General features: G+C 36.8%; 1 protein-coding gene across 1 annotated transcript in view; it reads right to left on the bottom strand.

The window, feature by feature from the left end:
• LOC120632288 (hemicentin-1-like) overlaps positions 1-19,102 on the bottom strand; it is a 172,797-nt gene that overhangs the window by 94,759 nt on the left and 58,936 nt on the right. Inside the window, exon 4 of the mRNA XM_039902122.1 lies at positions 5,770-5,880. Coding sequence (XP_039758056.1) covers positions 5,770-5,880 — 111 coding nt within the window. The remainder of the gene's footprint in view (positions 1-5,769; positions 5,881-19,102) is intronic.

Consider the following 19,102-nt stretch of genomic DNA (forward strand, 5'->3'; position numbering starts at 1 on the left):
CTATATAAGCCTCTGAATAATATTCCTGTATAATATAACTAATCCAAAAGCCTAAGTGATCTGGGACCACCAATGGCGATTACGCGCAGATGGGACAAGTTTAATACGCATTAGATGTTCATTGAGGATCTCGTATCGGGATAAAGTTATTCTCCGAGTTTATTGGTGAATAACCTTATGTTTGCACTATTAAGATAGATGTTTTAAGTTTTATTATGTTCTTGGATAGACGATTCTAAAGCATAGACCAACCACGCTGCTCCAATGTGGATTCGTGGGCTTTCACGACTACTACTACACTTTAGTGATAAGGGGACTGATTGCTTTACGTGCTCTACAAGGCACGGGGACTTACCCCGATGACTTCCTAACACTGGGCTGGTGCCGGAGATTCTTCTACAGAAAATAAAAAGCGCCTTAAATATAACTCGGCCCGACCTTGGATTTAAACCCAGAACCTTGTGATTCGTAGTTGAATATGCTAAGCACTAGACAAACGAGGCAGTTTATATATTAAAAACCTTTAAACTATTCGATAAATTTAACCCAAACATTTTACGTGCAAAGGCGTTATATTCTATAAATCGACCTCTCCTAGACTGGATTCGGCGAGCGGAAATTCATGAATCGGTGCGGCAATAATTTAGACACTACACGATATTAAATAGTATTACAACAACGAATATAGATTTTTGTGGTTAATCAACATTTCTTAAGCATAGATCAACGGGTACATACCACCATAATATTTTGATTTTGTCGATATTTCGACCCAGTTGCATGGATCGTGTTCACGACGGGACTGCGTAGGCACGAGACGTCAAGTTGGATGGACACACTACACTGACAACGTCACTTTTAAGTTTGTCGAAATGTTCGTGAAATACCGACAAAAAGAACACGAAAACGGGTAGTCAGATTCTGCCCGTGACATCCAACTTGACCTCTCGTGCTTACGCAGTCCCGTCGTGACCACGATTCATGCAACTGGGTCGAAATATCGACAAATTCAAAATATTATCGTGGTATGTACCCGTTGATCTATGCTTAACAAACAACAAATATGCTGTATGTATTAACGAGATTCGTATAGTTATTTAAATTCAGCTAAGTTCATCATATACAGTAACTAAATACCATACAGAGTTCCCGTATGCGTAACATAGCGTACTAACTGGGCGTCGGTGCGGTACAGACTACAGTGGCGCTATATGAACAACTAATGCGTATAAAACGTGCCACATGTGCTTGTAATGGCTCCGGGCTCCCGGAGCACTTTAGGCGATCAGTTGGCTTACTTAAAAGATTATCTCGGATTCATTTTATTGCTAGTTTCACGGAAAGACCGCCTTTGAGCCATATCAAAAGTAATCTGACGTAAATAAATCATTTGAGGGAATAATTTATTGCAAAACATAGGAAAGTTGGCATTGTTAAATACTTGTAATAACTAATAACACTGGTATTACACTCTCTTGCTAGTTATTATTCAAAATTCAAAATTCATTTATTTCAAGTAGGCCTAATATAGGCACTTTTGAAACGTCAAGTCTGTCTGTGTGTAATGACTCTACCACCGGTTCGGAAGGCAGATTCTACCGAGAAGAAGCCGGCAAGAAACTCAGCAGGAAACTACCTATCCATATATCTATCTCTACTATTATAATCACTATCCCTATCCCTATCTCTACTTCCCTATCCCTACTAATATTGTAAATGTCAATGTAAGTTTGTTTGTTACGCTTTTGCGCAAAAGATCCTCATGAAACTTTGTACACGTATTCTTGGAAGTGTTAGAAGTAATATAGGATACTTTTTATCCCGAAATTAATAATTAAGATCGGTTCCTTTGGTTATAATATGTGTTTGATTTAGCCCAAACTGTGGTTGGAGATAGCCCCCCCTGATTTAAGGCTTAGCGATACTGAATACTTAATTTTTTTTTAGATCTACAACTAAATTTAATGTCACATCAAAAAACAAAATCAAACGCAGACGAAATCGCGGGCAACAGTTAGTAATAAATAAATAAATAAATATACTACGACAATACACACATCGTCATATAGCCCCAAAGTAAGCGTAAGCTACGCGTTTCATGGGTACTAAGATGACTTGAATAAATTTAAGAATAATATAGATAAATAGTTATAAAATACAGATAAACATACAGACATTGAAAAACATTCATGTTCATCACAGAAACATTTTCCAGCTGTGGGAATCGAACCCACGGCCTTGGACTCAGAAAGCAGGGTCGCTGCCCACTGCGCCAATCGGCCGTCGAATTATATCGTCGAGCTATATCCATTAGAACACACCGAACGCTTAGTTCCCCAACCTCCGATCCCAGTTCACAGCTGACAGTCGACAGCTGACAGCTGTCATTCACCTATTACAACCTCTGTCTACAACCTAAACACTACAGACATTATGAAACCTCTTTCATTTGGCACTCGTACTGGCCACAGAAAGTGTCAGAGAGCTTGGCCTAGTGAAAGCATAAAAAGAACATTTCTATTGATAAGCATAATGGTCTAACTAGAACAACTAATTTGTATAAAGTGGCAAATAGTGATACCGGGCGTCGGTGCGGTACAGTGGCGCTATATGAACAACCAATGCTCATAAAACGTGCCGCATATGTTTGTGATGGTTCAGAGCGCTCGGGGCACTTTAAGCGATCAGTTAGTTGGCTTACTTAAAAGATTATTTGGGATTTATTTTATTACTAGTTTAACGGATAGCCAGCCTTTAAGCCTTTTCGTGAGTAATTTGACAAAAAAAAAACATTTAAGAGAATAATTTATTGGAACTCAACACAAAATAAATCGGTTTTATTATATATACAGATTCACATCCAGACACTGAAAAATATTCATGTTCTTTACAGAAACATTTTCCAGTTGTGGGAATCGAAACCTTGGACTCAGAAAGCAGGGTCGCTGCCCACTGCGCCAATTGGCCGTCGAATTATATCGTCGAGCTATATCCATTAGCACACAACGCACGCTTCGTTCCCCAACCTCGGATCCTAGTCCACAGTTGACAGTCGACAGCTGACAGCTGGCATTTGATTCTCCTCTATTAAAACCTCTGTCTACAACCTTTACACTACAGACATAATGAAACCTCTTTCATTTGGCACTCGTACTGGCCACAGAAAGTGTCAGAAACTTAAAACCACTTAAAGGTAATGACGGACTAACTAAAACTACCTACCTACTAACTTTCCTTCCTTATCTTCTAAAGTTCTGAATTCAAAGTTGGTAGAAAACTGCAGGCAAATCCTGAGTACCCTGGCATTAACCAACAAGGTCATTCCACGTTGGGTTCCAGGACATAAGGGGAGTCATCGGTAACGAAAAGGCCGATTAAATTGCAAAAACAGGCGCTTTGGAGAAGCAAATAGGCCCTGAACTGGTGTGCGGAATATCCAAAAGCTTGGAGTAGCTCACTCTACAAACCTGTTGCAACTACCATACACTCATTCGCAGGAATGAACCATTTTCGAGTACTAATAAAAACATTCAACAGATGGGATGGCTTCCGGGCTAAACAGTTGACTTATTAATAGATTATCTGCGATTTATTTTTATGCTACATTTACGGATATTAAATAAATAAATATACTACGACAATACACAAATCGCCGTCTAGCCCCAAACTAAGCGTAGCTTGTGTTATGGGTACTAAGATGACTGATGAATAATTTTATGAATAATATACGTAAACACTTATAAAATACAGATAAACACCCAGACACTGAAAAACATTTGTTTTCATCTCACAAACATTTTCCGGAAGTGGAAATCGAACCCACGGCCTTCGACTCAGAAAGCAGGGTTGCTGCCCACTGCGCCAATCGACCATCCAGCTCTGTTGACAGCCTTTTGTCTTTTTGTGATTAATCCGATAAAAAATGATCGGTTTACCTGTTATCAATAACTAATATAATAAATGTAAACTTATAAATCGCACCGGAACGGTTGGTTTCCAGTTGCTTTTCTGCCATATAGTATGTAATGGGTTGATATGATGATGATGATAACGTACTAACTCGTAATATAGTTAAGCTATATTAACCACTCATGTATATAAACGTGTCACATGTGTTTGTAATCGTCCGGGGCTATTGAGGCACTCAAGGCGATCAGTTAGTGGAGAGCCTTCAGCCGGAAAATGTTTTATTTTTTAAAAGACTTTTATCATGATTTTTATTAACGTTTCTTATCCAATAAATCATAATAAACTGTCAGAGTTTTTCATCCAAAAAATCATATATTGTAACACTAAAACATAGCTATGTATTTATATCTTTTGATATAACAGTCTCTCTATTATAAAGTCGGAGTTATTTGATTACAGAAGGTTTTGTCTGATATTCTGTCCATAGATGAAATTTATCGACAGACAGAAAGTTAAGTAAGTATGATCCGTTTACACACTTAAACTGTCTGACACCCCTAACTCGTTATACGTTAAGCCGTTTTTATATACTACTAATCTGACCATTACTCTTCTCAGGTGACGATTTTTACGATCCAGAGAATCAAATGATGATTTTATAGTAGGACAAACAGAGTGTTTGAAAAAACGCATCTAGTACTATACATTTGATGATTTCCTCAATGACAAGGTAGAATGGAAGCAGCCAGCCTCGCTCTCATCTCCCGCAAGATAGCAAAATGATTGTAAATGTTGATGTTGGAAAAGAGCAACTACCGAGTTTCTTGCCGGCTCTTCTCAGTAGAATCTGCTTTCCGAACCGGTGGTAGAGTCACACAAACATACATACTTGACGTTTCAAAAGTGCTTATAAAGTAGGCCTACTTGAAATAAATGAATTTGAATTTGAATTTGTTTACGGCGAAAACGAGATTCCCGATTTCTAAAAGTCGTCCATGGGTCTGATCTAGTTCTAATTTTGAAAAACTGCTCTATTATCTTCGGAAGTATCTACTATATCAAAAAATATATTATTATTCACTGACGTGTTATGATATATATTACGTATATGACGTATTTCATATCAAGTCAGTGTTATTATTGCAGAAATTAAAGGTTTTGTTGATATTAATTACAAAAATTAAATAATATATATTTCCCAAGTGTCATGGCCGACAAATCGTGATGTCATTAAAGCCTTAGTAAGTCCTTGTTCAAAAATCTGAGCAAGTGATAGTTTGCTAAATAAGAAATTATTTTATATATATGCAAATAACAAGTGCAGAGATTTTCGCAGTTCATTCGGTGTTTTACCAGTCATCGCGGATCGCTAGATTTTTCCCTTTTATTCATTTAAATGTTTCTGTGATGAACATGAATGTTTTTCAGTGTCTGGATGTTTATCTGTATTTTATAAGTATTTATGTATATTATTCTTAAAATTATTCATCAGTCATATTAGTACCCATAGGGCCATAACACAAGCTACGCTTACTTTGGGGCTTAATGACAATGTGTGTATTGTCGTAGTATATTTATTTATTGAAAATATACTATAAAAAAGTTTTTCATAATACACGTATCATATATCATTGGCTAATACAATAATTTAGTGATTTTTCTTTACTGTCATCATGCCTGTTATAATAATAGTTAGAGAATACATAAACTAGTACAAATTTACGTTATATAAACGGTCACTACGGCAAGTTGCTCAATTGGCTAGCGTTTCTTTCCTTCTGTTGTAAGGTTTATTATTTCGTATATTATGACCATAGTCGATATTAAATTCGAAATAATAATAAAACCACAAAAGCTTACCGCCTCTGACTTCGCAGACTAGGACGAGCTCGTTCCCCTCTTCCAATGGGCCGACGACTCCGGACACGTCCCGCCCCGATTTGTCGTACAATATCAGCTGATGTGGTGGCACTGAAACAATTCATATTCTATAAAAATTTCATTTAATTTAAATATTAATTCATTATACACGCAACAACACAGTTTCTCTGACAGTGGTGACGGCAGATCAGAATACAGTTGTCACCACCCCTCTTCTACCCTCGGATGTCGTACGAGGCGACTAAGGGAATATAACGGAGAGAGGGCAGCAGCGTCCTCTGTGCTACTACTAGCATCTACTGAGATCACTAACCCGCCTGCCCGGTGATTATGGGCAATTCCTCCAGTTGGGACTTTAGTCCAGCAGTGGACTGTAACAGGCTGTTGATGATGACAAGTGCATGAACAAACACAGTTGTACTCTCCATTCCCTCGATCTCATTATCAAGTGGGACAGCAGCTCCGCCACCACCGTAGAGAGATCTGACGCAGGACCGACAGCTTAAACTTTCCGAGGCACGGGGGTGAATCCTAGCTGGTAGTACCAGCCAACCAGATATTTTTGATAGCAGAACCGGTTCATCTGATCCGAGGATCGAGCCTGGAACCAGTGATCTTTAGCCGCACATGCTTACCGCTTAATAGAAATATTACTTGACAGGCTTTACAAGCACATTATTTACTGTCTCTGAGACTTACTTGTGAAATCAAAACGCTAATAGTATTTGAGTTAAACACTGCCATAAATTTTACTGAAATAAATCAGATACCGCCCTAACATCACATACAAAATTAAAATGAAATGACTCCTCTAATTTTATTTGGTACACTCTAAAAAAAATGGTTATTCCTAACAAGATAGTGATTGTTGTGATCAAGCATCTTGATTCCATACGAGCCTAACAAGAACATAGATACATCAAATAAGATGATAATGATTGTTTATCATAATTCAATGGACTGGGCTCCTATTATTGCTAAGGCATATTCTTAAATGATTCAATTTACGTACTTGTTTAAGCTAAATAATTAAAAATGATCTAATCATACAAAGAAGTAAATAATAATAGAAACAACGTATTTATTTGTTAGAATCAATGAACATACCTACATTGTTAGCTCAATCTATAATGAACTTGCTGCTATAACTAATCAGCTTTTGTTGTTATGTTTATTATGATAATATTGTTATAATTTATATAACGTCAACTAAGAGAAAATCTCTCTTAGTTGGCTTTCTTTTTTTAGAGTGTACGTGTCACGTAGCGTAGAACGATGCGCGTGTCGGTCTTTTATCTTCAATAGGCTTGTTATAAGTAAACACTTAGAATGTTTTGAATTAGTTTGTATGGAATAATAAATCTTATAATCATTCTAGAGAGAGAGAGAGAGAGAGATATTAAATCATAAGAATGAATTTTTACAGGGCGATCCTTATGAAATCTTATTTATTATTTTGATTTATTTGTCGCAGCCGAAAATGAGTACGGACACTAAAATGAAACGCAAACGCGCCAGCTAGCGGCTAGCGTGCATCAACAGTTTTGGCGCGCTTCGACAGAGTCGTGACGGGGTCTACTGACTAGATTGGGATTATTAATTAGTTGGGACGCAAGGCAGAAAGACGTCGTCACGGAACTGTCCTACGTTTCTCTTAGTGGTTATTATTTTAAAAGTTTGCTATTACGATATTAGTTAAATTCAGTGTAAGAAGTTAAACTCAGTGTTCGAACAAAGCGAGTCAAATTTAAAGGTGTTCTTATTGCACGATACCTGAAAATTGCCCACACGATGTCGGACGGATCAAGTTAAAATCCGCCCGATCCTACATATTTATATTCTTATTCTTATTATCATTACAGAATACTTAATCCTAATGCGATAGTGTAGCTTTTAAAAAAAAAAAATCGTAATATCCTTATGCTTTAACCAATGTTATTTAATTATATATTTCCATAACAAATAACCCACATTGCGATCCTTGTGAATTCACTCAGAGCGCAACAATACGAACCACATTGATCTTAATTCACAATGAGGGTACGTAAGGCGTACGTCATTGGTGCCTCTTTTATTCATTTGTCCGGAAATATACCAATGCACCCTTTTATAGTATTTATACGTTATTTATATCTTACTTATAGAATGAATAGTTAAATGACCGGCACAAATACTTCCAAGTACCATCAAATACCAATTTACTTCTCAAATTAACTTTTTAATCCCTCAATTCATTTCAATACCATTTCGTAAACAAAACATCAGTAACAAGGTGTAAAACAAAAGGGCAAGCCGCAATACCGAATTACGTTTTCGGACCCTTCTCTGTATTAAATAAACGTTCAATAAAATCGACTCGGGTACCCTTGTACAGTTAGCAGGTCATGATTTCCTTTTAAGGGCCATGATTAGCTTTTTTTAACTTCCGGGGCAAAGGCGGGTGCTATTTTAAGTTGGATCACTTTTTCAGTGTATACATTTGTTGTAATATTTAAAAGGGTTGAGAGATTTAAATGAATTTTTGGAGGGTTTGGCTTGGTGATTGAATTTAGTTATGCTCAGGAATTCGAGATTATCGGGTAGATTAAGACGGGCCAGAGTTGCAGGAGTTTTTTTTTTATTTCTAAAAATAAAAGCCTCTGCGGCTTGATTGTATTTTACCAACTTTATTTATTTTTATTTTATTTATACACTTGCACAAAAAAACAATGGACACAACAAAAATAAACTTAAAAAGTAGAATAAAAAGGGCGGCCTTATCGCTTAGTAGCGATCTCTTCCAGGCAACCTTAGGATTAGGAAAACCAAGGGAAACCGATTGGTGGGGTGTATTATTATTAAATACATACTAACGAATAATTACACACATACAATAATAATAATTATAAAAATTAATAAAGTAATATATACTAAAACATACTTCATTATGAGTAAGAGTTAATCACTGTCATCTTTATTGCTCAAGATAATGGACTTTACTACTGCCACTCTGCAATCAATGAACTCAGAAAAAGGATAATAATGCCAGTTTCCACTAAACCTAGGAATCCTAATGATTTAGACGATTATATAGATAAAAAGAAGATAGAATTAGATGTTAACTTAGATGATAACTCCTAGTCAAAGTTATACATCTATCTAGTTATATTCTGTCTAGCTGCTCTTGCTTGGGTGTTACTTATTTAAGCATTGCATTGTTCGTCGTTAGTGAAAATGGGGATAAGAAATAAGCCCTTTTAGTCTGTGCTGGCACTTTGCCATCTTGATATTGGTAATCAAGCATTATATAGGATAAAGTCTCTACTGAATTCGTAAACAGCGTCACTTCGGTCTAATATGAACACCTGATGGACATTCACTAATGGATATAGATTTTTTGCGGAGACTTCCGTGTTTAGTTTCCCTGTTTTAATGGCTTGAGGTCACACGTCTGACGTCATTTCACTGCGATAACCAGTGAGAGTTTGCCAGTTCAGCATTTTGGGACTCCAGCATCGATAGGTTCTCTGAGCTATGTGACGCTCCCATTGCTATTGTAGTTTCGCGAGTCGTTAAGCTTGGTCGCTTGGAGTTTAAGTAGATCGGATAGATTAAAGAACTGTTCCATTATCGATGACTGAAAAAAGACCTCATGGGTGGAGGGTCAGAGTCACTCAGAGTCACTCAGCGGGCGATAGAGAGAGCTATGTTAGGAGTATCTCTACGTGATGAAAGCAGAAATGAGGAGATCCGTAGAAGAACTAGAGTTACCGACATAGCTTAGCGAGTCGCGAAGCTGAAGTAGCAATGGGCGGGGCACATAGCTCGGAGAACCGATGGACGTTGGGGTCTTAAGGTGCTGAAATGGCGACCCCGCACCGGTAAACGCAGCGTAGGTCGGCCCCCAACGAGGTGGACAGATGACATCAGGCGAGTAGCTGGGAGCCGTTGGAGGCAAGCGGCCCAGGACCGTGCATTGTGGAACTCCCTACAAAAGACCTATGTTCAGCAGTGGACGTCAATTGGTTGAGATGATGATGATGATTATGAAAAAAGACGGCGTATACCTATCTCCTTTCTGATTTAATCACGTTTAGATACACCGATTTTTTTCTCGCCTGACATAAACTTGATAATAATTGTCACATATTCGTTGATAAGAACACTTCTTATCAACCAATATGTGACAATAACGCAGTGGCGTGCATAAAGAGTATGCACAGGGTATGCAGATGATATAAAATGAAGAAAATGTCCAACACGAGTTATAAATACTTAAGGGAAGACTTTTATGCCTATCCTTAAGTCTTTTATAAATCTTACTGGAAATGTTTGTCATTTTATATCATCTGTATACCCTCTATGCACGCCACTACATTCACGGTGTATACTAATCTCCTGTCTGATTTAATCACGTAACGATACACCGATTTTTTTCTCGCCTGACATTAACTTGATAATAATTCCAGTCCGACAAACATACCTTGAACACTTCTTATGAACGAATATATAACAATCACGGTATATACTAATCTCCTGTCTGATTTAATCACGTAACGATACACCGATTTTTTTTCGCCTGACATTAACTTGATAATAATTCCAGTCCGACAAACATACCTTGAACACTTCTTATGAACGAATATATAACAATCACGGTATATACTAATCTTCTGTCTGATTTAATCACGTAACGATACACCGATTTTTTCACCCCTGACATAAACTTGATAATAATTCCAGCCGGACGATCATACATTGCTACACAAAAATATTTTTCAGGGCATATTCTAAATTCTTACCCTAACGAGTTGACTGAACAGTACAGTGTATCGACGCCCCAGGTTCCCGCGATAGCATGCACGCCCACACAACGCAGAATTAGAGGGGCATTTAGAAATCGGAGTCGGATGCCGCCAATTAAGCGCCACTCCGCCCCGATATGAGATTAGTTCGCCCTCAAATGCCGCTCAATTTGTTTGATCCATCGACAAAGCTAATTGGTGTCGATCTTCTTTGAGTTTTCGATTCTTATAAAACTAACTGCTATTGATCGCGAATCTGACAACCTTCTTGGCGGAGCGGCAAGCGTTCTGATTTTAAGTTGGAGATCCCGTGTTCAATTCCTAAACAGGGGGCAGGGGCAATTTGGGAAATTATATTTTTAGAATTTTCTCTGGTGTGGTGGGAGGCTTTGGCTCTATCTCTTTATTTATCAGTGTAACACTGCTAAGCGATTATGCGTGCCGGTACGACAAGGCGAAGAAACCGATGAGGTGTATGGTATTAATATAACCTTTAACAGAAGCGGTGATAGATCAGTAGGTAAGAGCTCGACTTCACCTTCTAGTTTAAATCCCAGCTCTACCTTTCAAAGTTATGTGCGTTTTAAGAATTTAAAATATCACTTGTTTCAAAGGTGAAGGAAAACATCGTGAGGTAACCTGCATTCCTAAGAGTTCTCAATAATGTTCTCAAAGGTGTGTGGAGTCCACCAATCGGCACTGAACCAGCGTGGTGAGCTACGGCCTTAGCCTCTCATTGTTGGAGGAGACCCGTGCCGTCTGTAGTGGGCTGGTAATAGGTTGATATGGTGGTGATGATTAATATAACTGCGATACCCCTAACGAATTAGCCCGCTACCACCTCAGACTGCATCATCACTCCCGCCAGGTAATTCAAATTCTAACTCGTGGTGGAATGCAAAAAAAATCGTTCGCGTTTATGTCAGTGTTATAAAAACAAGAATTATTTATTTTCTCTAAACAAATAGTTTTCCATGACGGCGGTTTTGAGCTGTATTTATGTCTGTATCAAGATTGATACAGACAGTGGCTCAGCCGGACGTGGTAAGTGATGAAATAAATATTAATAAATAAATTTACTAAGACAATACACACATCGCCATCCAGCCCCATGATAAACGTAGCTTGTGTTTTAAATAACTGATGAATAGTTTATGAATTATAAATATTTATGTATATTACATAAATACTTATAATATTCAGATAAACACCCAGACAATGAAAAACATTCATGTTCATAACACAAACATTTTCCAGTGTGGGAATCGAACCCACATCCTTGTCTTGCCAAGTCTAAATTATCAAAAACAACTTAATAAACTAACAAAGTTCACATATTGTATTTTTAAGCCCCATTGTTTTTGACTACCATGAAAAAATTAAGAACATTAAATACCATTTTTGGACCTAAAATTCGTAGATATTATTACCAAAGTCTTTAAAGGGCTATATGTAGAATAAATAGAGTTGACAGAGTTGGTGAAAACAAAATAAACAATTAAAAAAAAAAAAAAAATGAATTTTGTTAGTTTTTTTTGTAAAAATTGATATAATAACCGATATTTTTTGCACTAGTGCTCCATTTTGGTACAGTAAAAAATATACTAAAATTAATTAAGTTGCTGGAAGAGTATCCAAATAATATGCACAAGAAAAAGCATAAGTATTATAGGAATCACCAGAAATCCATTACAAAAAAACTTAGTAACGCGATTCTCTCAATTTTACATCCAATTCAGTTTATACGGCCCCAATTCACTTCGACTGAAGAATGACCAAATAACGGCCAATTTAAAGGGAATTTTAAAGTCAATGCCGGCAATTAAGCGTTGCTACATTCCGATTTCCGATATGGCGTTCTTACGACTTGAAACCCCCTCAATTTGTTGGAACCATCGAAAACGTTGATTGTTTTGACACTTATTTTTACATTCAAATTGGTGATAACCATCCTACTAACAAAAAAAAGTACTGGCGTTTGCCTGAGACTGCAGCTGCATTTGTTTCTCTTATTTAAAAATCCAATCATGGGAGAAAGCGTCGATAGCACAGTGTCTAGGAATTCGGAATCCCAGCACGCAACTCTAACACAAACACACATAACTTTTCCAAGTTATGTGTCTAAGTAATTAAAACACTTGTCTTATTGATAAAAGAAAACATCGTGAGGAAACCTGCATGCTGTACTCCAAAATGTTATCAAAAGTGGTGGAGACCACCTTTCCGCAATGGGACAGCGTGGTGGACTCACTTTATTATGGGAGGCCATGCCATGCACCGAGAGGGCCAGTTATGATTTTTTTTATTCTACTTGACTGCAAGACTAGCCTTTGACTGCAATCAGACCTGGTGTTAATAGATGATGCGGGCTTAGAAAAGTAGCGTGCTAACCTGTTAGGGAGTTAGGCATTTATATTAAACCCGTACCCCTAATCGATCTTAGTAAGATTAGCCTGTTACTATCTTATCGCATCATAACTTAATAATAGGTGAGATTGCAGTCAAAGTGCAGTTAACTTGAAGTGGATCAAAAACTAAGCTATTTTATTCTCTACCTCTATTTAATAGTCTTGAGCTGTGACACTTGAACTAAAGATCCCGTATCTTATATGTAATTGTGTAGGATTTAGCAAGTAATAACACATAAGTATGAGAATTGGAAAATAATGAGCGCTAGCATATTCGACTTCATATAAGTCGATAGTAATGAACGTTATATTTACTGCTTACGCATATTATATTTTTATTTTCCACTGTTATTTTCTCTATTTATGCTTTGACTACTATTTTTTTTTTTCTAAATAAATGCATTGTAGTATCACAAAAATTAACTGCAGGACTAACTTTGTATAATTATTTTAGATTAATGAAACCAAAATGAGTTCAAAGAACGAAGAGCGTACGAGGGAAGCCATAAAACACAAGTTTGATATTAAAAAAAAAGATTGTACTGAATAATCTTGATTCTTTATTTTTTCTTCACGAAAAACAAAGTTTACCCTTAATTACTATCTATTATAGTATTAAACGTCATTATTGTATTTTTTTGTTTGCAAAAGTGACGTATGACAGCAATGATGGCGAGGTTTGCGCCTGTCATAAACCTGCTGCGAGATACGTAATCACCCTGCGTGTCACTACGGCAAACCAAGAGTTATGCAAACATTTAACTACTATCACTACCTATTTGCAATATTATAACATCATAAGTGCCTATACTATATTATATTATGTGCCGTGTACATTGTAATTATATTATGAGATTGCGCAAATGTTAACGTATGAGGATGTGCGGGAATAATAAGCGCTAACGATATCATCTTTATATAAGTGGCCGTTAGTGATATAAGTAATTTTATTGCTCCCATCTATTTCTATTAACTTCCCTCTTGATTATTCTATTAAATAATAATTAGTCGTTAGATTCTAATTTATAACCTGAATTTACTTAGGACCTGTATCACAAGACACACAGATTTTGTCTTTTTGACTTAAGATAAAGGTAGAAAGTCTTAAGACTTAAGAAAAAGGTTTGGTTGCGCAACATTAAAGAGTGGACTGGGATCGCGAGTGCCGCCCAGCTGTTTAGCCTCGCGAAAGAGAAGGAAAATTATCTAAAACTGACGGCTAACCTTCACTAGCGGGATATTTTAAATCCTTGGATTCATTCTCTTATAGCAGATCGATATCCGCTTAGCTGCTCCGCCATCTTGATTCATTTAATTCAAATTTAGTTTTGTACTTATTAATCCAAACGAGCATTTCCTTCACGTCATGAGCCGAATACGCGAGCGCTTTTATATTCTTGTCGCATTCGCATTTATTGGACGAAGCCTTTTTGGGGATAAGTTGAGGCGTTGCACGATGTAAGAGGCCAATTAGCGAGACTTTTTATGAAATTCACTAATGAATTCTCTTCTTCTCTCTTTACAAGTTTGTTTGCCGTTTAATATCGAATGCTATTTCTTGCAAATTGCCTTCGTAAAACCAATCTAATGTTCAGCGATAGCATACCTAGTGTTAAGATTAAGTTAAGAAATAGGTAAGTGTTTATGTATTTTTATTATTACTGTCGCAATTTTTTTTTTTTGTTTCTTTTTTGTTTTTAGTACTTTACATTTTTTATTATTTTGTGTTTTTTAGCTGGTTACAGCAGCCGTATGTAGGTACTCAACGGATTGTATACAAATGGCAAATAGTACAAAAGCTTACATTAGAGTAAAGTGTTGTTTCTCAGTTTTGGGAACTAAATAAAAAAAGGTTGGTTTATGATGTTTTTATTGTTTTTATTGTACCGTTCTTTGCCAAGAATACCTGGACCAAAATATATGTATGCTAAAAGTTTTTATTATATATATATTAACACATACGTGACGGAATGTATAAGTTATATCAAATATTGTACTATATAAGGCTAACTTAAATCTCTGCTATTATACTACTTGATACCACGTAAGTTTAGTAGAATATATACCAGTCAATTTTCCGAGTCTACATTATTTAACTTTTCATGTATCTTATGTACGGGTGTGAACTTTCTTTGTGAAATATTTCTTAGCGAAATAATTAAAATCGAGCAAGAAAACCACTAGAAAATATATTTGTTTGAGTTTTTAATTTTTTTTTGATTGTCTTTTTGTTATACAACGTGTAAATGAAAACCGAAATAATACTTCAGAGGCTTTAGAGGTACATTATTCACTGTCTCCGAGACTTATCTGTGAAGCCGAATAAATTATAGTTTTTGAGTGAACCATTGCCATAGTTTTTACTGAAAGAAATCAGATACTGCCCTAACATCACATGCATAAGTAAAACCAAGTGACTCATGTCACTTTGTTAGGTATGAGTCGCGTAGCCTCGGTACTATGCACGTGGCGGTCCATGTATTTACAATAGGGTTGTCATAAGTAAACAATTAGAATGTTTTGCATTCGATGGTATGAAAAAATAAATATGCTTCTTTTACGGGCTAATTTTTTTAATAGGGTGATTCTTTGTGAAATATACTTATTCACACTTAAATAGTATTTCGTAATTCCGTTACATGTTGTATATCATACGGCAATAATAAATAAATAAATAATAAATTAATTAATTGGTACAGTTCTTATACTGATAGTGCCACGAAGTTGAACTCCCAGGCATGCGAGGTTCCCTCACAATGTTTTCCTTTCCGTTAAAGCAAGTGATACTACTTTAATTGCTTTAACAGCACGTAACTGTGAAAATTGTGGAAAAAAAAACACGCGTTTGAGAACATTATGAAGAGCATTCAGGCATGCAAGTTGTTAATAGAGTTGTAACTAGGAGCAGAAGTCTCTGACGTGCCTCTGAAGTGAAATAATGAATTCTCAAATTGCCCCTGCTGGGAATCGAATCCGTGACCTCCAACTTAAAGCCACAACGCTCACCTCTGCACCGGGGAGGTTGTTAAAACCATTCTCTTTTCACAAACGATATTCTATATCCGTTCTATCGACGGTATTGACTGTGTACAGTTATTGAAATTGCACACAATAAACCTAGTATCGGCGGATAACCAAGCGCTCTGCAATATACCATGCATGCAGACTACAATACGTTCAATAAAACAATACTATTCCAATAGTAAAGCAGTGATCTCTAACTTACTATCACATGCTTTAAAGAAGATCAAAGATTTCTACATAATGTTCTCAAAGGTGTGTGAAGTCCACCAGTCCGCAATGAGCTAGCGTAGTGGACTACGGCCTTAACCCTCTCTCGTTATAGGAGTAGACCCGTGCCCGGTAGTGGGTCGGTAATGGGTTGTGTTGTAATTGAACGCAACCCATCTATGGTGTTTTGTCTATGGCACAGACAGGAACTGTATTACTATGGACAATCATTTCTTCCTTCCGTGTTCTGCTCTCTTCTTTGTTGTGCTTGTTCATCCTAATGTCAACTTGTCTTTATTGCAACCATGTTTTATAAATTTAAAATGCAGATAAAAATATTCGGAACCGACAGGATTTTAACCTGCGTCTCTGGCAATCGCGGCCTGAGCGCTTTCTCCAATTAAGCTACGGCTCTCCTACCATCGATGCCGAAATTAGTATATGCCTTTCATTTCAGTCTTATAGCGTTATCTAGAGTAGGAAACGTTGCAGTTTCGATCTACTTTTTCATAGGTCCATATTACAATGAGACACGTTTGAAACAAGAGATGACACATTGCTTTTTTTTTTATAATTTTTATTAGTGTTTTTACCTACACTTGAAGGAGTTATCAATTTTATAAATTTACCCATGTTACTTAATACTTTCCGAGTAAAATATTGACTCTCTTAATAGTGTTCTTATTGTGTTTTCTCCACCACGAGCGATTAAATTCTACAGGTTGTCAGTTTGATAAATTGGTGCCACTCAAAACTCTAGACCAAAACAGTTTCAGTTGTGTGCTTTTAATAAAGCAATAGTACAACAAACTATAAGCTGCTATTATGAAATAGCGTTGCAATTGGAGCAAACATTCATAGCGTGCATGCAAATAGTCTTCTGGAGGGGAAACCGGAATGTCGGCCCGCTTCGTAGGGGCAGCACCCACAGCGCCAATAGCTACACGATATGTAGGCAGGAATTACATTGCAAATCCATATCCATTTTTTTTATATTCTTTAACTCTTTTTTCTGTGTGTTATACAATAAGTATAACACACAAAAAAAAATATAACAGAATATTAGAATACATAGATGCGATCTGAATTGTATTGTAATATCTATCTGACGGGCGGTTGCATGTGCCGTGCAGCGACCCTGAAATCTAAGTCCAAGTCTGGGTTTGAATCCCGCAACTGGAAGATGTTTTTGTGAATGACATGGAAGTGTTTTAAGTGTTCTCTTTATTACTATCTATACTCGTATATTGCTTGCTGTTGCCCGCGACTTCGTCCGCTTTTGTTTTTCGAAAGACATGTGCCTCATAAATGTGGCAGCACTTTATGTGTTTACGATAGCTAAGCCTGGTTTAAAATCGTCAATTACTTTCTTCCCCTCTCCCAAGAAAACTGAGCTTAATTTCCGTATAAAAACCATCCTATATTACTTCTAATACCTTCAGGAATACATGTACAAAGTAACGTCACGATCGGTTTAGTAGTTTTTGCTTGGAAGCGTAACAAACAAACTTACATTCACATTTATAATATTAGTAGGGATTGTAAGTATTTATGTTATTATTCATAAATATATTCATCACTTATATAAGTACCCAAAACACAAGCTACGCTTATGAGTATAACGATTAGCTAGCGATGTGTTTATTGTCGTAGTATATTTATTTATTATTATCTCTTTCAGGTAACCAAAGGCGTTAAAGGATACAGGTATGGACAGGACAGGACAGGTATGGCACGTAATATTAAAGGAATAATTGGCGTACGAAGCATATGGGCCACCTGGTGCTAAGCAAAAAACTATCAGCTGTAACTAGAGAAATACTTCCCAGGGCATGCAACAAACCCGTCATCATCATCACATCAACCCACTCCTCCCACCCTGAGAAGCGGTTACGGCCGTAGTCCACCACGGTGGCCTAGTGCGGATTGGTGGACTCCACACACCATTGAGAAAATTATGTCGAACTCTCAGGCATGCAGGTGATGTTTTCCTTTACCGTTAAAGCAATAAAGTGAAGTGATATTAAAATTACTTAAAACGTATACTATTACTTAGAAAAGTTAGAGGTGCTGGAATTCGAACTCGGCCCAGCGAAAGTCGAGCTCTTACGCGTAGCGCTATCACTGTTTGCTTTTAAATCAGAGAAATTTAATAAATAACGCCCGCGTGATTCGCCTGCGTTTATTACAGTTTTCTACCAATACTGTGGGAACTGTTTGTTTTGGGTAGTATGGACTAGTATGTATTTAAAAATCTATAAGGTCTGGAATAAAAACACTTATAATTATTCTCTTTAAAATATTGCACGGCGCCAATAATCAAGTTGATTGGTTTCTTAGTAAGGGCGTGAAGGAAGGACGGACGAACAAACACACACACACACACTTTCACATTTATAATATTAGTAAGAATACACTGCTATCATTCATAGTGACGTTGCTAACGATAAAATGAAAACGTTAGCGACCATTATTTCCCACCCCTAACACTCGTGTGTTATCATTTTTGCGATCTTATACAATTACTCGTATGTTACGTAATATATTTGACGGTATAATGTAAGAACGGCAGTTTCGATGTGGTATAACTCTACAAATATCAGTTCTAGTGTGTTGGTTTTTCGTAGGTTACTTAATTAGCTCTGCTTGGATTCCTAAGCTGATGCTTGTCTGTGGTATAACTTATAAGTTATCATTGTGCCTGGGCAAGATTAGCACAGGTGGTAAACCAAATATGGGTATACACCTCAGGGAGACACTTCCAGATTTATATATTTATATAATAATACTAGCGGTTTCTAGCCACATCATCTTTCTACGCATAAGTCTACCTTAAGAGATTTTTTCTAGTATTTTTGAAAAGGAACAACTTTGGCATACATGAACCGA

Source organism: Pararge aegeria, chromosome 19 (genome assembly GCF_905163445.1).
Source record: "Pararge aegeria chromosome 19, ilParAegt1.1, whole genome shotgun sequence".
In the NCBI taxonomy this organism is placed as follows: domain Eukaryota; kingdom Metazoa; phylum Arthropoda; class Insecta; order Lepidoptera; family Nymphalidae; genus Pararge; species Pararge aegeria.